The sequence below is a fragment of the Dermacentor variabilis genome, chromosome 3, assembly GCF_050947875.1.
Source record: "Dermacentor variabilis isolate Ectoservices chromosome 3, ASM5094787v1, whole genome shotgun sequence".
Lineage (NCBI taxonomy): Eukaryota > Metazoa > Arthropoda > Arachnida > Ixodida > Ixodidae > Dermacentor > Dermacentor variabilis.
In genome coordinates, this window is record NC_134570.1 from 226975118 (window position 1) to 226997050 (window position 21933).

General features: G+C 45.2%; 2 protein-coding genes across 5 annotated transcripts in view; one reads left to right on the plus strand and one right to left on the minus strand.

The window, feature by feature from the left end:
- Positions 1 to 21933, plus strand: part of LOC142576673 (uncharacterized) — a 334510-nt gene that overhangs the window by 304880 nt on the left and 7697 nt on the right. For all 4 annotated transcript variants that reach the window (XM_075686902.1, XM_075686904.1, XM_075686905.1 and 1 more), the window contains exon 14: positions 12036 to 12218. In XM_075686902.1, the coding sequence (XP_075543017.1) occupies positions 12036 to 12197 (162 nt within the window). In that variant the 3' untranslated portion in view covers positions 12198 to 12218. The remainder of the gene's footprint in view (positions 1 to 12035; positions 12219 to 21933) is intronic.
- Positions 1 to 21933, minus strand: part of LOC142576674 (uncharacterized) — a 47012-nt gene that overhangs the window by 13467 nt on the left and 11612 nt on the right. The window contains exon 3 of the mRNA XM_075686906.1: positions 1799 to 1859. Within this exon, the coding sequence (XP_075543021.1) occupies positions 1799 to 1859 (61 nt within the window). The remainder of the gene's footprint in view (positions 1 to 1798; positions 1860 to 21933) is intronic.

The following is a 21933-nucleotide window of genomic DNA, read 5'->3' on the forward strand; positions in this document are numbered from 1 at the left end:
TGCTTGATCCCTATCAGTGTGGCTTCAGAGAAGGGCGGTCCACAACTGATTATCTTGTACGCATTGAAAGAGATATCCGCGATGCATTTGTACATAAACAGTTCTTCTTATTGATATTCCTCGATATCGAGAAGGCGTACGACACTACATGGCGATACGGGATCCTGCGAGACTTGTCGGGGATGGGCATTCGTGGAAATATGCTAAACATACTAGAAAGCTATCTGTCCAAACGTACCTTCCACATGAAAATTGGCAATGTATTGTCACGATCTTTTATACAAGAAACTGGTGTACCCCAAGGAGGTGTGCTTAGCTGCACGCTCTTTATCGTGATGATGAGCATGCTTCAGGCTTCATTACTGCCAGCCATTTTTTATTCTGTTTACGTAGATGACATACAAATAGGTTTCAAATCCTGCAACCTTGTAGTGTGTGAGAGGCAAGTACAACAGGGCTTGAACAAAGTATCTAAATGGGCAGACAAAAATGGATTTAAAGTAAACTCGAACAAAAGTTCTTGTGTGCTTTTCACAAGAAAGAGAGGGCTCATTCCAGATCCCAATATCGAAATGTATGGCCAGCAAATCCCTGTGAACAAAGAGAACAAGTTCTTAGGCATCAAAATTTTATCCCATACAACATGGGGCAGCGACAGGAAATGTTTGATGAATCTCCATAAGAGCCTAATTCGATCACGATTGGGCTATGGTGCCGTGATCTATCATTCTGCCGCCCCGAGCGCGCTAAAGATGCTAGATCCGGTTCACCATCTAGGAATCCAACTGGCCACGGGCGCTTTCCGAACAAGTTCCATTGAAAGTCTATATGTAGAATCAAATGAGTGGCCACTCCATCTGCAGAGAACATACATCAGCCAAACATATTTTCTAAAAGTTTGCTCTAATCCTCAACATCCGTGTTTTAACACCGTTAACGATATAACAGATGCTACACTCTTTCACAATCGTCCCACTGTAAGACAGCCCTTTTCACTGCATGTGAGGGAGCTTAGCGCTGAAATGGATGTCCCACTCCTCAGACATTGCCTAATGCCTCTAGCTAAGCTGCTACCTCCTTAGGACTGGCAGATGATACAATGCGATATATCCTTCATGCAAGTTACAAAGCACGCTCCAGAGATTGAAATCCAAATGTATTTCCTGGAACTCCAGCATAAGCATTCCTGCACGGAATTCTACACAGACGCATCAAAGTCGCACGACGGGGTGTCCTATGCAGCCGTCGGTCCATCCTTCTCAGAATCCTATTTACTGCATCCAGAAACTAGTATCTTCACAGCTGAGGCCTACGCAATATTGTCGACCGTGAAGCATATAAGGAAATCAAAACTCAAAAAATCAGTTATATATACGGACTCCCTAAGTGTTGTGAAGTCTTTGATATCGTTCTGTAAGCACAAAAATCCTGTAATAATTGAACTCTATTCCGTCTTATGTAAAGCATATGTATCTAACCAGCATGTGATTATATGCTAGGTGCCTGGCCATAGGGGCATCCAGGGTAACATTCTAGCGGACCAGATGGCCACACCAATTGCATCACACACTCTTAATTGTACCGCTGCAGTCCCTGTCACAGACCTGAAGCCTTTCTTAAGAAGGAAACTGCGAGGCTACTGGCAACGCTTGTGGGACCTGGATACAAATAATAAGCTGCATGTAATAAAGCCACAATTAGGTTTCTAGCCTCCTGTAACAAAATCACGCCGGACAGATGTCCTATTCTGCCGTCTAAGAATAGGACACACTTTTGGCTCACATAACTTTTTACTCACGGGAAACGAGCCTCCAACCTGTGGTAGATGCGGGGAGAGGCTGACCGTCCTCCACGTCCTCCTGGAGTGTCGGGAAGCCGAATATGAAAGAAAGAAACATTTTCCCTTAGCTTACTGGCAGCACATCCCCCTTTATCCTGTTATGTTACTCGGTGCAGAACCGCTCTTTGATACCAACGCAGTCCTAGGTTTCCTGAAAGTTGTTGCGTTACATGTAATTAGCCCCATACGTTCATAGCGCCTCCTCTCTCCAGAGCATAGCGCTGTGATAGTTGTTTCGCATAGCACATGCCTCTTGGCCCTTGGGTTCAAGGGCTCTGGCGAGGCAGTAGTGCTCTTAGACAATTTTAGCATCTCACATATTTTGTATACTGCATCATTTTTCACAATGCATTTTAGTGTTCATAGTACACGTCATTAATCATTGCCATAATTTTATTACGCGTAGATTTTTTGCCATGTGCAGCAATGTCTTTTAGGCCCCTTTACAGCCACGTCACACTAGCTTCACAGATCCCATTAGACCGCTACAAACTCATTAACACTAGATTGGCGCTCTTTGGCCATACCTGGCCCTTGCGCCATTAAACATCAAACATTCATTCATTCATTCAAGAATCGAAGGGCGCCTTTTATGTTGTTGTTGTTGACCAAAACCATTATGAAGCCTACAAATAATAAAGCCGAGGTAAGTGTGGTTGTAGCTTTTTTTTTTCATGGAAGTGCGGAAAGTGATGAAAGGAATAAATGGGACATCTGCTTAAGAATGTTAGGTGCATGCAGACCGTTTGGTATGTTTTCAAGAGTCGTTCGCGTAGCATTTGACAGATGGTAAGCACAATCATCATTAGCTAAACTTGGCACACCACATACCGCTGCAACAAGTTCAGGGTGCGATCATAACGCGGGAAAAAAAAAAAATTTAATTTTGACAACAAAATTCAGGGGTGCAATCTTTATGCAAGTGAGATCACTATGCGAGTAAATGTGGTAGAAGGGCTGTCAGGGGTGCACATATGGAAGCGAAATTTCGAATGAAACATCGGAAATATGAGCATAAACCAAGGAAACTATGAAGCTCCTTTAACTTCTTTGGTTGTGGAAAGTCAGTGACAGCACGGAGCTTGTTTGGATCTAAAAGATGCCGTCTCGCGATACAACCTGGCCAAGAATAGTGAGCTTTCGGGCAGCGAAACGACATTTCTTTAAGTTGAGTTGAAGTCCCACGTCAGTAAGGCATTTCAGAACGTGCTCGAGACGGCTGAGATATGTTCGGAAATCAGCAGAAAAGACAATTACATCATCCAGGTAGCGTAGACATGTGTTCCATTTGAGGCCGCGTAAAATAATATCCATCATTCTCTCAAAACTGGCTGGAGCGTAACAAAGGCTGAAAGGCATTATGATGAATTTGTATACAGTCAAAACCCGCAATAATGAAATCCCATGACTACGAAATTCTCGCGACAACGAAATATTTTCATATACCCGGCGAGCGCCCTAGGATTCAATTCATTCCGTACCTCCTGGCAACGAAATGTCGCTGTGCTACAATCCCACATCAACGAAATTCGCCAGAACGTAACCCTCATATTACCCACTTGCACAAGGCTAGCAGGCATCAAAATGTGCTCAAATGCTATTGCTTTTCACTTAGAACTGAGGTTGAACAGCGCGAATAAGACAAGGACATGAGGAAACATATACCACTGACAAGTGCTGACTGCCAGCTGGAAGTTTATTTGAAATTCTCCAGCCATTCTATACAATTTTTCCAGCATAGGTATGCATGCACGAGTTGCAAATACATCTGCAAAATCAACTACATCATAATCTTTCATGCAAAAAAGAAGCGTTTTCTTTTTCCGACAAGGCAAGAGAGGGAGCGCTTACACATTTATGTCGTTTTCTTCTTTTTGTAATTTAATAAGCCTCTATTATTTCTCTTTCCGTCTTACCTTTTCCTTTCCCTATGAATTTCATTTTTTTCAAATATGGGAGTGCAGGGACACTTGTTACAATGTCCTGCTAACTAACCCCCATAGCCACTCTTTAGGTTTCTGCTGCGTTGACAAGCTGTCATTGAAACACTGTCCCGTTTGCCCTATAGAGTCGCCGACCGTTTATTCGGACCTCACGGGGACTGTGGAAATGTCCGAATAAACAGGTGTCCGAAAAAGCAGATTAAGAAAAAAAAAAGAAATCCTTTATTTCCACGCACTTATTCGGGCTCGGCAGTAGGCTTGAAGAAATCGTGAATGCGCTGTTGCACGCTGTTCCGTTTACGCGTAACCAGATAAGCCTGAATCTCGGAGACGGTCGTACGGTCACTATAGGCGGCTGAAAGCATAGTCACTGCTTGTACACGCTCCGCATGTGACGGCAGCATAGAACATGGTGCATCATCTTCCGACTCGGAGTCATGGTCCGGCGGAGCAGCAGAAACGTGACGACTGATCTCGCCATCGTCGAGTTCTGCGCATGTCAATACAGCAGTATCAGCACCTGTGAAACTGTCAAATAGAGGGTGTCCGGAACCACAATTCAACCACTGTGCAGGTCTCGGCAGAACATTTTCGGCATCAATAGGGAGCACATCGGAAGGCGACAAATCCTAGGCCTCCCGGCACCCGCTTGCCGGCATACCCCAGCGCAGTCTGCGTGGGCACTGTCGGTGCCATTAGACACTCGACGCGATGTTTCCGTATGCCGTGTTGCTTCACCGCAACCTCGACACAGCACAGAAAGCAAACATCACCACGCCGTCATGCCGACACCAGTCGCACAAATGAAAAACGTGGCCTCCTTGCAGCGTCGTGCATGAAGAAACAAATCAGCTGCTGGATTGTCTTGACATGGCTTACTAAGCTGAGACCGGAACTGCTGTAGCTACGAACCAGGCAGAAACGATGATGATGAGCAGGGATTTGCAGTAGCGCCACTTCGTGGGGCAGCAAGGAGGCTACATTCAAAACAAAAATGGCGTTTAGCAAGTCGAACCATGCACCGGTCAGAGTCGGTGCATGGTGCTCTCGAACGAGTTGGCTCAAGAAGTGTCCAAAAAATCAGACGAGTGGTTGCAAGGTGCCCGAACTTTCGGCAGTTGTTATACAATATGGTCTGTGGAGAGGATGGCGGTGCCACGGAGCAGACCAAATAATCGAGCATGTCCGAATTTTTGGAGTTCAAAAAATCAGTCGGCGACTGTATAAGTTCTTCCACAAGTCAGCAGTATCTGATAGATAACGCTGCTTTGCACTAAAATTGCATAAAATACCATCACATTACATTTGTGTGGGCACCACCATTTTTGTTTACAAAAACAGCCAAATGCCGGAAGTGATCGTGCTGGAACACGCCATCTTGTTTGTTGATTGCCCGTTTGAAACGGCACACATGCCGACATGTGACGATGGTTTTTGCACAGCTGGTGCAGTGTATGGCGAGAAAAATGCAGCAAAAACAAGAAAATCCATGTCCCATCGACGTGGAATTGTTTATGGCACTTGAGGTGGCGCTTGCAGTATGAAGTGCCGTGCATCGGTTCTTGATTGAGCAATTGTCCAGGAATACACATCGCTAGAAGAACGCTGGTTTTGGTGCCACCTGACAGGCATCGCATGCAGATTCGGCCACGGACATAGATTTGCATTAAGGGGCTGTAATCTCCATCAACTTCCTTCGGGTAAACGAGTTACAACCACTTTCGCGCTCAGCATTGGACGCGTCGGCGCCTACGGGCGACAGCATGTCTCAGCATCCAGCCTTCGTATTACCAATGTTACGAACAAGACAACAGCTGCAATTCTGTTTCATGCACACCCTGCATGGGCGTCTGCGTCAGCAGGCGTTTGGTGTGATGCGACACCACGTACCCGAGCACACGAGGGTTGGCCCCTCCTGCTTGTAGCCATGCCTGGGGAAAGGGGGATCCTGGGAGTTGAGCCGATGCTGGGTGTTTGGACCTTTAAGGCCCCCCAGCGGAGGCAACACACCCCTTTGGCCTCTGCTTCACATAGACGGCACCTCCAGACTGACCCATGTGGAGGAAACCGGCAGTCACCTTTTCCTGTCTCTCTCTATTCTCATCTTCGTCTTTCTCTTCCACTTTTGATCTTTCCTGTCTTCTCATCTTTTCCATTCACTTCGACTTTTCCTGGCGGCAAGGGTTAACCTGGTGTGGCTGTCCTACCTTGGGTATACCATATTGGGTTATAGTAACGGCATACTGCTGGCGCTGTGCAGACTTGTTTACATGTTCTGCCACCTCCCCTTGTTGGGCTCCGTGGTGGGTGGCAGACACCGTTGCCTAACAACTCACTTTTTTTCCATGGGATCCTCGAACCCGTTTTCACCCGATCGTGCCTCGAAAAGGGTACGCACCTAAGCAACCTCTCTATTCATTCCCAAAAACAAAGAAACTTTTCCGAAATTCCACGTCCTTCACTGCGAACAATTATCTGCAAAAGCTAGAACAATTTCATCATTTCTTGTGGCCAAGTGCCTAAAGGAGACCATTGGAGCTGGCTATAAGGTAACAAAGATGGCAAGTGGGGATTTGCACCTCGAACTAAAAGACAAGGAACAGTACAACAGACTCGCACACCTCGTAGCCTTTGGTAACATCCTTGTTTCTGTGAGTGCACATCGAACCTTGAACACAGTAAAAGGCATAGTATCAGATGAAGACCTAATCACATTTAATGAAGAAGAACTCCTGGATGGATGGAAGGACCAAGGTGCAGCGCATCAAAATCAGACGAAATGACAATGAAATCCCAACAAAGCATTTAATACTCACTTTCAGCTGAACTACTCTACCCAAGACTCTTGAAACCGGCTATGTAAAACTTCATGTTCGACCCTACATTCCGAACCCGCGACGTTGCTTCAGATGTCAGAGATTTGGTCACGCATCGCAGAGCTGCCGAGGACAGCTTATGTGCACAAAGTGCGGCACAACCGGTCACTCTGCTGAAGACTGCAATAATGAGGTACATTGTGTGAACTGCGACGGCAGTCACCCTGCATACTCTAGAGCTTGTCCAGCCTGGAAGAAAGAAAAGGAAATAATTACTGTAAGGAGAACATAACATTGCGTGAAGCACAACAAAGGGTTTCCTCGTTATTTTCACTGAAAACAACTTTCGCTGAAGTGGTGCAACGGGGGGGCGGCACCACAACAGCCTCTGGTGGCAGCCCGGACCACACCTAGCATGCCGAGGCTAGCGCCACCCGCCCCTACAGTGGGGCAGCCAGCGCTGCCCTGCCATCTCTCAAACTGTCCACACCAGTGGCCTCTTCAAGCTCCGGCAGCAGCCAGGGCACCGCAGAGGCCACAAGGGCCTTGTCGACCTCCAGCCCGGCGGGGACAAAGACTTCGTCGCTTAAGATGAAGTCTATGCGACGTACACATCGCTCTCTGGGGCGGGTGTCCAGTGCCTCGCAAGAGGCTATGGACATCAGTCCAAGCCGAACGGCGCAGATAGCGTCGAAGGAGCGGTGAGGTTCTCTTGACTGCTCCAAAAAAGACAAAACACCACTTACAGGGCCTAGCAAAGGCTCTGTAAAGTAATGTCACTCTCCTCCCTGTTGAGACACACAGCACAATTTTTTTTTTAACATGTACGACATCATACAGTGGAATGTTGGAGGACTATTAAGAAACCTAGATGACGTCCAAGAAATTCTCTAAGTTTAAACCTAAAGTGCTGTGTGTGCAAGAAACCCACCTAACTTCCAAGCACACTAACTTCCTCCGACAATACATTATTTTCCGGAAAGACAGCGAGGATGCTGTCGCATCATCTGGCGGTGTAGCCACTATTGCTGACAGAAGTGTAGCGTGTCAGCATTTGAAGCTCCAAACGGCCCTTGAGGCCGTGGCCGTTCGAGCCGTACTTTTAAATAAACTCATTACCATCTGCTCTTTGTATATACCACCACATTATCAGATTCACAGACGCTACTTAGAATCACTAATAGATGAGCTCCCAGAGCCCTATCTGATTCTCGGTGATTTTAATGCACACAGTAGTTTGTGGGGCGATTCATGCTGTGATGCATGAGGTTGCGCCATTGAACAGGTGCTTTTTTCCTCCGGAACATGTCTCTTGAATACGAAAGGAGCCTGCGTATTTTAACCTGGCCAACAAGTCATACTCTGCCATAAACCTTAGCATTTTATCGCCGACGCTTCTACCCTATTTTAAACGAAATGTGCATAACTACCCGTATGGGAGTGACCACTTCCCAATAATCCTAACTACGCCGAAACAAGATCAACTTTCCCCGCAGATCCCTCAGTGGAAGGTTGACTCAGCCGATTGGGAACGGTACCGAACTCTTACACACATGACTTGGACTGAGATGTCCGGTATAACCGTAGATGATGCTGTTGCATTTTTTACAGCTTTTATACTTGATGCCACCTGTAAGTGTATTACTCAAGCGAGCGGCATGGGTTCCAAGCGGCATGTTCTCTGGTGGAACGATGCATGCAGGTAAGCACGGAGAAACCAGAACAAGGCGTGGGCCCTGCTTCGCGATTCTCCAACAGCAGAAAACCTGAAAAACCTTAAACATGTCGAAACCCAGGCAAGAAGTAGGCGTCAAAAAGCAAGACGAGAGAGTTGGGCGAAGTTTATATCAAGCATCCACTCGTACACAGATGAGAGAAAAGTCTGGAATAGAGCAAAGAAAGTTAATGGGCAACAAACGTATTCTCTGCCTTTAGTAAATAGCCACAGAGAAAGCCTGGAAGATCAAGCCGACTTTCTTGGTCCACATTTTGAACATATATCCAGCTCCTCACACTACTCCGAAACCTTCCTAAAGTACAAAACGCGAATAGAGAAGCAAAAGTTAGAGAGGAAATGTGCAAAAAGTGCGGCGTACAACGAACCATTCTGCATAGCAGAACTGCAGGCAGCAGTGAACTGTTGTAACAGACCCGCCCCAGGTTCAGACCCCGTATAATATGAGATGTTGAAACAACTATCCTCCGAAACACAAAAAACCCTCCTTTCCCTCTACAATGTTATATGGTTTTCCGGCGAGATCCCCTCTGTTTGGAAGGAGGCTATTTTAATTCCAATTCTGAATCACGGAAAGGATTCTTCTTTTGCATCAAGTTACAGACCTATAGCACTAACAATTTGCCTCTGCAAATAATTTGAAAAAATGATTAACTGTCGCCTACTATACTTCCTCGAATCAAACAAATTGCTCAACCCATACAGGTGCAGGTTTCGGTAGAGTCGATCCACCACTGGCCATCTCATATATATCGAGGCACATATCCGCGAAGCTTTTGTTCCTAAGCAGTTTTTCTTATCTGTATTCCTTGACATGGAGAAAGCCTATGATACTACGTGGCGGTTCGGGATATTGAGAGACCACTCACACTTAGGTATACGTGGTAATATATTCAATGTTATCGAAAGTTATCTGTCTAATCACAGATTCCGTGTTCGAGTGGGCAATGTTTTGTCACGGAAATTTGTACAGGAAACTGGAGTGCCGCAGGAAGGGGTTCTCAGCTGCACGCTCTTTATAGTAAAAATGAATTCTCTTCGTCTACACATACCACATAACATCTTCTATTCAACATATGTTGACGATGTGCAGATAGGATTTCAGTCAAGTTTTCTCGCAATCTGTGAGCAACAGGTCCAGCTTGGTCTTAACAAGGTCTCCAAAAGGGCTGATGAGAACGGGTTCAGACTGAACCCACTAAGATGCACCTGTGTCATTTTCTCTAAAAAAAGAGGCCTGCACCCTGATCCTGAAATTGTGTTGCATGGTGAGTGTCTGCCTGTAAACAGTGAACATAAATTTTTAGGGATAATTTTAGACGTGATATTAACCTTTGTACAGCACATAAAGTATCTTAAGAACAAATGTATGAAAACAATGAATATCTTAAAGGTGCTGTCACGCACAACCTGGGGCAGTGATAGAAAATACCTCATGACCTTGTATAAAAGCCCCATACGCACACGACTAGACTATGGAGCCATAGTTTACCAGTCGGCTACTCCAACTGCTCTAAAGATGCTAGACCCTGTCCACCACTTAGGAATTCGCATGTCCACAGGCGCCTTTAGAACAAGCCCAGTGGAAAGCCTGTACATTGAATCGGATGAATGGTCACTTCAACTGCAGAGAACATATTCGTCTTTCACATATTTTCTGAGAGTGAATGCAAACAGTCAGCACCCCGCGTATTGCACCATAAACGACTTGTCCAGTTGTCAACTTTTTCGCAACCGGCCCACAGTGGCACAACCTTTCTCACTGCATGTTAGAGACATAACTGAAGAAACAAGGGTCCCACTGCTTGAATACCACCTTATGTCCCCTGCTATACGGCCCCCGCCGTGGCAGTGGCAACCAATAGACTGATACATCTTTCGTAGCCGTTACAAAGCGCGCGCCTGTCACGCATATACGAATGTACTTCCTCGAATGACAGCACAAATACTCCTCTCCTGAATTCTTTACAGACTCATCGAAGTGTAATTCTGGCGTATCTTAGGCCGTGGTCGGTCGATCCTTCTTGGATGCCGGTGTTCTGCACCCTAACGCAGGTATTCTCACAGCAGAGGCCTACGCGATATTGGCTGCCGTTTAACATGTTAAAGAATTTAATATCACAAAGACAGTTATATACACAGACTCTTTGAATGTCGTAAATGCTTTGAAAACTATCAAGATATATAAAAACCCTGTGATTCTATCTCTTTACTCAGCATTACTAACGACCTATGCGTCCAAGCAGCATATCGTCATATGCTGGCTGCCGAGGCACCGAGAGATAGACGGAAACGTGTTGGTTAACGAGCTAGCCACATCCGTCCACACGAATGGCTCCAACACTTCCACGACGGTCCCTGTAATGGACCTCAAGCCCTCAGTAAGAAAAAAGCTAAGGGCTTTCTGGCAGCGCTTGTGGGACAAAGAAACAGAAAATAAACTACATGTTATCAAGCCGTGTCTTGGCAAATGGCCGCCGGTATCAAAGAACCGCCATACAGAAGTAGCACTTTGCAGACTTAGGATAGGGCACACATAAAGCATGCACGCATACCTCTTGTCCGGTGGCGATCCACCCACGTGTGATAAATGTGGTGAGCCACTTACCATGCTTCACATCCTGCTGCAATGCACTGAATTAGACGCTCATAGGAAAAAGCATTTTTCATTACCACACCGGCAACAAATTCCACTTCATCCTCTAATGATCATAGGTGTAGAACCTCTCTTTAAATATCAATCCGTGTTCGAATTTTTAAGAGATGTACATAGTTTTCATGTTATAGCACAAGGAAATCCGTAGGACGGCCTCTTAACTGAGGTTTCTGCTGCGGTAGCAGCATTAGAAGAAAGCATTTGCTCCCAGCCTTTGGGCTCAAAGGCCTCCAGGAGGCATAGGTGCTATTTCTATATTCTTGCATTTTAGCCCCATGATCACTTATCACGCGTACTATATCTATAGACCACTACATGTATCACTATCACAATTTTATACTATATATTATTTTACACTTCCATGACACTGATTGACTTTAGGCCACTTTACAGCCATGTTACATCCCATCATCGCAACTCACAAATCAGCGCTTAACACAACATTATCAGCCATGGCGCTCTTTGGCCATACCTGGCCCTTGCGCCACTAAACAACACACATCCATCCATCTGTTTCATGCACAGGTTGTGACACTGAATAAACAAATAAAAAGCAAATATTCCTGAGAGGTGAGTGCACTGTCCTTGTCTGCTTGCACTGAAATGCGCTCGAAGTTCCCAATGCACAGCAGTGCTGTATGTTTTTATCTTTGTCATTATCTTTATCTCCCACTGCTTTTTGTGTGGGATTTTTATGTTTCGCAGGATCTCTTCTTCAGCTTGGGAAATTAAGCACACTACCAATTGAATCTTGCTGAGGGCATACCAGTTCAATGTTTCTCATAATTGTCTGAAATTGACATGAATTAGGACAGAATTCATGAGTTATATAAATAATTGTTATTACCTAATTTAATTTGTCATCAAAACTGATAGCTTATTGAATAAACTGAGACTAATGTATGCATGTTTGCATAAAATGATCCATCTTTTTTCAGTATGTTAGCTGGAATAGCCTGTGTAATGATTAATTTATGTCTCATGTCCCCCGAATCCTGCTGTGATGATCCACTGATGTGCTTGTGATGACTCGCACCTGTTGCAGACACTGGAGGCTGAGCCTGAGGCCGTGTCTGGCTGCCCTGCGCTAAGGCAGCTACTGCACAACCTGCACGGCGGAAGTGGTGCCGGCGATGCAGGCACACCCCACCAGAGCCCGCCATCTGGTGGCAGCCAAGCCAACCGCAAGATGCCCACCGCTCTCTAGCATTGCCAATTTACACAGGCTGTGAGTATGCTAGAAGCAACTTTAGATGCATCGCGGTGAAGCTGACTTTAGGGAACTGGCCGTCGTGCAACCCATATTCTAGCACTTTCAACACGTATTCTTACTCATTTTTCCTTTTGCTGAAAAATTGGGTCTGCATTAGAGTTTTACTTTCTTTTAGGAGCTTTAATGTAATTTCTGTGTTAGTTATCTGCTTTGGACATGTACAAAGTGGGTACGTGTTGTGTTCAGCGGCGTTTAGAATCTGGAAAATACTGCCAAATGAATCGGGCACTTTTGGTGCTTTTTCTGCTTCTTGTTTAATTCAACCCGCCGGATAATTCTATCAGTTTTGTCGTTCCTGTCAGGGACAAAGTAACGCATGTCGACTGTAGTTGCCGACAATGCACAAACTGCAGGACAAGCCAATGCAAGCCACTAAGTCATAAGGACTGCATTTGCAATTTATGCAACTTGTTGTGCAACTTTTTTTATCAGATATACATTGTTTTATTGATTTATGTGTTAAGTAGCGACACAGTCAGGGTAACTCTTTCAAGCAGCTTCAAGTGGGGCCCACTACACCCTTAATGTTTGCACCAACGAGGGCACAGTGAAGCACGACAATGACTTGCAAAGAATTGCATGATTGTTTGGCTGCTTGGCTGACTTTTGTTATGTTGAAGATTCGGTGGATGCATTGACTTTACTTCCATCTCTCTGTAACAACAGCGTCAGAATGATCAAGATACAAGCCACGATTTTGTAGTGATGCCTTCCACTTGATGTCGTGTCTATGTTACTCGTATCACCCACTGTTCATGGCCAGCTGACCCCACTGATAATGCATGAGGCACATTGCTTTTACCACTCATATAGACGGCACTAAAGACAAACACAGAGATGCCCGCAACTTCATCAGTAATCACAAGCATCACTGTCCACCCCCTTCTCATTCAACGACCAAAGTCAATGGCCAGCATATCTACTTCAATTTGGGACTATGCATTCACGTCAGATCTTACCACCACTTCAGAGGAAACCAAGGTTTGCTCACTTCTGTACCACTTTGGTACTCAAGCATGGGTTATTCTTGCTTCCTTCATGACAGATGCAGAGGCCTGCTGCTCCTTCATACCTTCAGAGGCACTCAGAGGCCACTTTGTGCATCCGGTCAATGAAGTGTACAAACCTAGCTGGTTCCACCAACATACACAGATGCCTGGCAAAATGTAGATACCTTCTATGCCACGCTCTGGGACATGCTAAAAAAGTGCAAATACTCGTCAGCAGCACTCGAAGTACGCTTCACATGACACCGACATGCCACCAGCCTGCTCGACACATGCTTGTTAGACCAGCTTCGTCAAAACCCAAGACTAATAACACTCGAGCATACTCATTGAAGCTAGACAGAATGAAGATGCCAAAAATGGGGGGGGGGGGAAAGAAAAAGACAGAGCGGAAGCTTGAAGCTGGGCTCTTGTCAGTGTTGATGCCGTGTCATGGAAGCAAACGAAAATGAAGACTTTGTGGTTTTGGAAAACTTTGAAAAGAGAGAACCAGCACTGTGACATGCCTCAAGGTGGGCCGATGGGCTTGTGCGGTTACTGTGGCAGTGAACAGCATTCATGCTTCATTTGTCCTGCTCGAAGAGCCACTAGCAGCTGCGCTCATGTCGTGTTTCTTTCTCATCCCTTGATTATTGCGCTGTCCTTCATCAGTACCCGCCGTGGTTGCTTAGTGGTTATGGTGTTGGGCTGCTAAGCACGGGGTCACGGGATTGGATCCCGGCCATGATGGCCGCATTTCAATAGGGGTGAAATGCGAAAACACCCATGTACTTAGATTTACGTGCGCATTAACCCTTTGAGGGTCAATTTTTTTCGCCATATGCGACCGCACAGGATAGATATTTTTTTATTGCAAATTCCAATTCTTCTGAGGGACCTATTTCGTAAAAAAATTACCTTAATTTTTCTAGGATGGCCGTAAAGTGAGAAAAAAATATTTTGCAGTGGTATATATGTGCTGTTTATTCGTGAATAACAAGAATAAAAAAAGGAATAAAGTGTCAAATGTTCCTGCTCTTACACTAATATTTACGTCCATAGCGTAATCAAACTGGGTAGGTGAGCGCACTAAGAAAACTGTGGTTGTGTGCCCATCAAAAAAGCAAAACGTGTGACAAACTTCCGCTAATCTTTCATCTTATTGCCAACCAGAGGCAGTTAGTTTTTGCGTCTCCAAAAAAAAGAAAAGAAAAGGAAACGCATGCACGGTGACATCCTCCCTATGAGCACCCCTGTTAGCACTAAACGAGCGAGAAACAGCCGGTCGCCCTTTGAGCAATTAGTAATGACATAGCCATCAGTTCTGCGAGCACAAGAAGCCGAAACCACCCACGGAACAAAACCTAAACCGCCGCCCGCACACGCGCACACCAGTGTGCGAGCGGCAGTACAGTAAACTCTCAATTGTACGAACGTCGGTTTATCGAATATTTCAGAATAACGAACTTTTTAAAAATCCCCTGCAGTTTTCTTATAGATTCTATGCAAAAATATTTCACTTAAATGAATTTCGAAACAGTCAATATTTCAGTTTAACGAACTCGCTCAGAGGACCAAGGCTTATTTTTACTATGAGAACCAATGCCCGCCCTCGTCAAACCGCCGCTCCAGCAGCAATGTAACATCGCTGGCGCTACAGTGCTCCTGGGGCAAAGTGGCGGGGTGGAAAACGAACAGCAACGAGGCATGGCCTCCGAGATCGTCCGCACAAAACGAGCAAGCATGTAATCTCGGAGGCCATGAACAAAGTGAGATCGCTGGCGCTTACAACGCCGCCAGAGCAAAGCGGTAATCTGTCGCACCATGAACCACGTGGTGTGTGTTTTTTTCTGACCGGCTAGTCGTGGCATGGTCGTCGTCTCTTTCTTTCGAAGAAGAGACAGAGAAGAGGCAACTGCTGAGCCAGTTTCAAGCCCTATAACTCTAGCTGAGGTTGTAGAGTACATTGGAAAGTTGAGAGACTTTGTGTCTCAACAGCAAGCTGTGCCAGAAGAAGTGTACAAAAACATTGACTCTTTGGACAGTTTTGTTACTTCCTGTGCTGTAAAAGTACAAGTGCAGAAGAAGTTTACAGACTTTTTTTTCTAAGTGAGAAAGGCAGCATTATAACTGTTATGAACCTTGTACTTGTTGTTATGTACAAATTCTATTTCACACATTTCTAACACTATGGATGCCATGTCTTTTGCTCCATGAATTGCACTTGAAACTTTTGACTCTGTATGCCATGTGTTATATTGGTCTAGTGAATATTCAGTTTAGTGAACGTTCAGTTAAGTGAACTATTTCCTTCGGTCCCTTGAAGTTCACTCAAGTGAGAGTTCACTGTATATAAATGCGCCAAAGCAAGCTAGCTCTAAAACAAACCGTCCAACGAAAACCGAGAAAGGGAGGCGCGAGAAAAAAAATTCCCTGTATTCCCACGTAGTGGCAGCACATGCCAGAAAAGAAAAGGTTAGGAAATTGGTGTGCATTTTAAACGTACAGACGGCACCGTAAATATACGGCATAGACCATTTTGAACTTGTTCACGGCGCCGTATAGTTATGTCGTTGACCCTCGAAGGGTTAAAGAACCCCAGGTGGTCCAAATTTCTGGAGTCCCCCGCTACGGCGTGCCTCATAATCAGATCGTGCTTTTGGCACCTAAAACCCTATAATTTAATTTTTTGTTCATCGTCAGCATGGAATACCAACTCTCCCAGCATTCAGTACTTCTGCAACTTTTGTTGAAAATGGCGACATTTCACATAAGTGTGCCGCTCAGGGGCAAAGTGTCTGTCACGTCCAGCTGCTCTCTGTTGATTCATCGCAAGAAGAAGGCCAGCACGTCATTGTAAATGCGACCACAGATCTGTGCTGGACAATGGATTTGAACTGAAGGGGGTAACTGTTTACCCTCTTGTCACAGTTCCTGGCGCACAAGACATGAGTACATACGACACACAAAGCACACTTATCATCATCATCACCAGCCTGGTTACGGCCACTGCAGGGCAAAGGCCTCTCCCATACTTCTCCAACTACCCCGGTCATGTACTAATTGTGGCCATGTCATCCCTGCAAACTACTTAATCTCATCGACCCACCCGATATTCTGCCGCCCCCTGCTACACTTCCCTTCTCTTGGAATCCAGTCCGTAACCCTTAGTGACCATCGGCGATCTTCCCTCCTCATTACATGCCCTGCCCATGCCCATATCTTTTTCTCGATTTCAACTGAGATGTCATTAAGTCGTGTTTGTTCCCTCACCTAATCTGCTCTTTTCTTATCTCTTAACGTTGCACCTATCATTCGTCTTTCCATAGCTCGTTGCGTCGTCCTCAATTTAAGTAGAACCCTTTTCATAAGCCTCCAGGTTTCTGGCCCGTAGGTGAATACTGGTAAGACACAGCTGTTATTCACTTTTCTCTTGAGGGATAATGGCAACCAGCTGTTTGTGATTCAAGAATGCCTGCCAAACACACTCCAGCCCACTTTTATTCTTCACAGCTCTTTTTCAACATCGTAGTATCACGAAACATAGCTTTGCACTTGCATATTTTACAGTGTTGAGCCGAATGGGAACCTGTGCCTGTCGATATGATTGCTCATGTTCTCTAAGGCTCTTGTTAACACAGCGGCCTGACTGCCTTACGTACACTTTTCCACATGGCAACAGAATCTTGCATACCACACCAACGCTGCAATCTACAAACTTGCGTGGTTCTTTTCACAATCGGTTTTACTTGCTTTAGAAATACGGCTGTACAACATTGACAGTTTCTGAGGAGCAGAAAACAATACTGGGATTTGGTATCTAGTGGTGACATTCTTTAGATTGTGAGCCACTCTATGGCAATACGGCACAACTTCAGGCCTCTTCTTTTGTGTAATACAGTTACTTTTGTGCCGCTTCCCTTTCAGTTTCTGAAGCAATATCTCAGCGACTGACATCACCACCACACTTGGGTGACCCGCAGCCTGCAGCCTAGCTAACTGTGCAATGAAGCTCTGGTTTGCAGTGTGGTGACAGGATTTCATTAACGAAGATTCTAGACACATCAAAGCAATGGCACGTTTCACAATCTTTGAGTGCGCAGACGTGTAAGGTAAAAGTTCCTTACGTGCACGTGGCGATTACATCCAAAAGGCGTGGCCTGTTTGTAAGAATAACTCGAAATCTAAAAAATGGAGCTTACCATCCCTAAATAGCTCATGTGTGAAAGTTAAACCTTTGCCATTGTCATTGAACAGAGTTAAAATGTCAGCTACTGTAACGAAGCATTCATTGTTAGTCTGTTTTATCACAACAAGAAAATCGTCAACATATCTAAAATGTGAACCAAGTCATTGTTTAAAGCACTCTTAAGAGTGTGGTCAACAAACGATAAAAAAATATTACAAGGAGCAGGCACCACAGATGAACCAATACACACACCATTTTTTTTATTAAGTAGCTTATTTTCCAACCAGATAAAAGTTGCACTTAGATAAAAAAGCTCAGACTACAGAATCCTGGTGGACACAGCTGTTGCTACTCCTCCGGTCCAGACCCGCGCACAGAAAGGAACACAACCTGTCACCACTTGATTTCGGGTACTCGATGACGTCAGGCTTCCTGACGAAGTTGCTGAATTGTTAAAGAATGGGCCGAAGTTTATCACGGAACCAAGAATTCCTGCACATAAGCTACTGGCCTTGACCAAGCGCATCGCAAGAAAAGCAGGACTAGAGGACCAAGAGCAGTGCCTCCTGGATAGAGTGGATTGCCTTAGTAGGACAGTCGCCAAGAACGTGCCACCTTCGGCAGCTGCGATCAAGAGAGTAGTATCTTCCTTTAGAGAGAATGAACTTCGGTTGTTACTTAGTGACAAGGAGGGTGGTTTCATGATAGCTCAGGCTGCTGTCTTCAACAACAACAAAAAAAAAAAGCCATTCAGGCTGTCGACAAAAACTTCTGGCAAACGAGAAAGCTCAGAAGGTAAAACGAAAAGCCATTTCTTTGTTGGAAAATATAGGCCTCACCAAGGTTGTGAAAGATGTCAAACAATGTAAGGTGCTTGCTCTAGATTTTTTTTTTCGCTGCAAAAATGCACAAACCGGATGTGCCTTTCTGTGCAATAGTCAGTGAAAACAACTGTTGGCAGGTTTTGGTTAGCCACATTTTGCAAAAACAGTCGAAACTATTGATAATCCTTATTGCGTAAGGAATTCTTTCGATGATGTTTCCTTTCTGGAAGACAACCATTCAGTAGCCGACATTTTTTCTGTGGACGTCGAAGATCTTTATTGCTCAATACTGCACGATGAGCTATTTCGTATTGTTATGGCGTGCATCGAAGAAAGTGACGAGGTAGATTTTTGCAATGCAACCGGGTTGGTCCTCGGAAAATTTCATGTCCCTTCTCGGATTTTTATCTAAGTGCAATTTTTATCTGGTTGGAAAATAAGCTATTTAATAAAAAAAATGGTGTGTGTATTGGTTCATCTGTGGCGCCTGCTCTTTGTAATATTTTTTTATCGTTTGTTGACCACGCTCTTAAGAGTGCTTTAAACAATGACTTGGTTCACATTTTAGATATGTTGATGATTTTCTTGTTGTGATAAAACAGACTAACAATGAATGCTCCGTTACAGTAGCTGACATTTTAACTCTGTTCAATGATAATGGCAAAGGTTTAACTTTCACACATGAGCCATCTAGGGACAGTAAGCTTCATTCTTTAGATTTGGAGCTATCCTTACAAACAGGCCACGCCTGTTGGATGTACTCGCCACATGCACGTAAGGAACTTTTACCTTACACATCTGCGCACTCAAAGATTATGAAACGTGCCATTGCTTTGATGTGTCTAGAATCTTCGTTAATGAAATCCTGTCACCACACTGCGAACCAGAGCTTCATTGCAAAGTTAGCTAGGCTGCAGGCTGCGGGTCACCCAAGTGTGGTGAAGATGTCAGTCGCTGAGATATTGCTTCAGAAACTGAAAGGGAAGCGGCACAAAAGTAACTGTATTACACAAAAGAAGAGGCCTGAAGTTGTGCCGTATTGCCATAGAGTGGCTCACAATCTAAAGAATGTCGCCACTAGATACCAAATCCCAGTATTGTTTTCTGCTCCTCAGAAACTGTCATTGTTGTGCAGCCGTATTTCTAAAACAAGTAAAACCGATTGTGAAAAGAACCACGCAAGTTTGTAGATTGCAGCGTTGGTGTGGTATGCAAGATTCTGTTGTCATGTGGAAAAGTGTATGTAGGGCAGTCAGGCCGCTGTGTTAACAAGAGCCTTAGAGAACATGAGCGATCCATATCGACAGGAACAGGTTCCCATTTGGCTCAACATTGTAAAATATGCAAGTGCAAAGCTATGTTTCATGATACTACGATTTTGAAAAAGAGCCGTGGTACCACCGCCCGAGAATTATCGGAAGCTTTCTTCATACAGTCATTGGGGTCACAGCGCATTGGTGTGCCTACCTTAACCTTGTACAGCGCTTAACATGATTTTTTTGGATTCTGTCGCATGAGTGCGCTCTGGTGGTCCCTGCACATGGTGCTCACTGCGCATGTTCTTCTAGATTCTGCTCCCTATAAAGGAGTGATGCAATAAAACGATGTCAGTTGAGGGTAGCGCCTTGTCCTGTCGTCTTTCTCACGTCCGTTGGTTTGCGCTAAACAAATAATTCTGGTTTTTCCTTGACGTTTTAAAGTCCAAGTAGGCCAAAAAATGTAACCCTGTCATCCATGCTTTCTTATTTGCCTGATAAGTACAAGGCAAGCGAACAGCAAGTATTGAGGCTTTCAGTATCTTCCAACAATGGTCAGTTGAATTTTTAAGATCCATCGACATTACAACAGAACAAAACTGCAATGCCCTGCTTGTTGTTCTCCCTGACCTTGAACATAGATTCTTCTTGGGCTGCAGCCTATAGAAGGGGCCTGCCTCATCAACATTGAAAATGTTGCGAGCTTCATGGCCTGTGAGAAGTGGTGGCAATGTACTCATCGTTCAGTCATGTACATTAGAAGGGTTGGCTTTCTTCTGTTCACTGGTGATGGTCTTTCATGCAAGATTTGTATGTCAAGCCTTGAACCAGTAAATCCAATCTCCAAGTACTTGGAAATTTTCTACACCAAGAGAAAGTGTGTTGTAGCTGGGTGGCTTTTCACCAATTGCTTTAGCTTAAATGTTTACAACGTCCACTGTAACTTCCTTGAACCAGAAAAGAACTTCCTCTACCTTCACAAATTTGGGAGCCCTGGCTTCTTTTGCATTCACAATGAAGTGCTCTACCTTCCGCACGATTTGGGTCTTTGTACACCATTGCTGGTCACTGCTGGCCAGCAATGGTGCACAAAGTGGACGGTACTAGTCCTAACTCCTTACCAACATCAATTTGTTTCCTCTTTGAGTCTTGGTCTATCTTTTTTTAAAATACACAGCTTCCCCTTGAATGATAGCACCTATCACTGCTGTGGCATAAATAGTCCACACCTGTTGACTGTGAAGCCACTGAAGCAAACACGGCACAAGAAACAAGTGGTTGTGTATGCACCACGCTCAAACAGCACTTCCGTCATTGCATATGGCTGTCAAGTTGCTTGCATTGCACTTGCCACATTTTGTGGACCGACCGCAAGGCAGTGCCAGCCTTAGTCTCTCTGCGTCTGTCCTGCTCTGCAGGCACAGGGAAAGAATGGGCATGCTTGCTGGCTCAGTGCCAATGTGCCAGGCATTGCAAATACCAGAGCCACTGACAAGAGAGAAAAGTCAGTTTTGCCCGAAAGGCAAACCATTGATAGCAGTAGCAAACAACTACATGAAACAAAGTTCATAGTTCTACCAGCCATACCAATTGCTGTAAACATTAGCTTACTAATTAAATTAACAAGCATGGTGCCACGCGGGCGTACGCAAACAGAAACAGATCTCACTCTATGACTGCAAACACCTGCTGGCGTAATCAAGGGCGCCAGCACCGAGTGAACTCCCCTTTTTGACTGCACCTTGTTCCGACACAGCGCAGCTTTGCACCCACAGCAAATTAACCCCACGATGGGGCACACACAGCTGGGCAGCAAGACCCACGCACTAACCTCGCCCCTCCCGAGAAGGCACCGTCCTTCTCGGCTCAGCCTCGCATGCTTGCCCTTGCACCTGCAGCACGGGGCATGCAGCCCTAGTCTTATCGCACTTGGACTTTATACGGAACCTTGCGGCTGTGGCAATGGCCACCTGCAGTGTAATTGCCATGGCAATAAATAAAGCCGGCAACAGCATGTCACTGCTTGCCAGCTGGCACAGCAGCTTCCGAAGTGGTACGGGTTGGCCACTCTCATTGCATGTGATGGCATGCAAAAGCATTTCCTACGCAATGGCTTTGGCCATGGAATTTTTCCAATTCATGCCATGCTGTGATCATATCGTTGGACTGTAGAAGGGAAATTTCTCTCTCTGCATTCCCCACTTGGCGTGAGAGTGTGCTAATTAATTCAGAGGCTTTGATGTGACAGCGCTCAAGTGCCTGGCTGTGTTTGTTTGTGATGTGCACAAAACGAGTGTTGCCCCCATTGATGCTTGGGCTTGTCTCACGAGGAACCTGGCTGTGCCCTTTTCATGAAGCGAGGCGTAAGAGGTGCGCTTTTTTATTGTTTCATTCTGGCGTATGTGCACTCTGTTA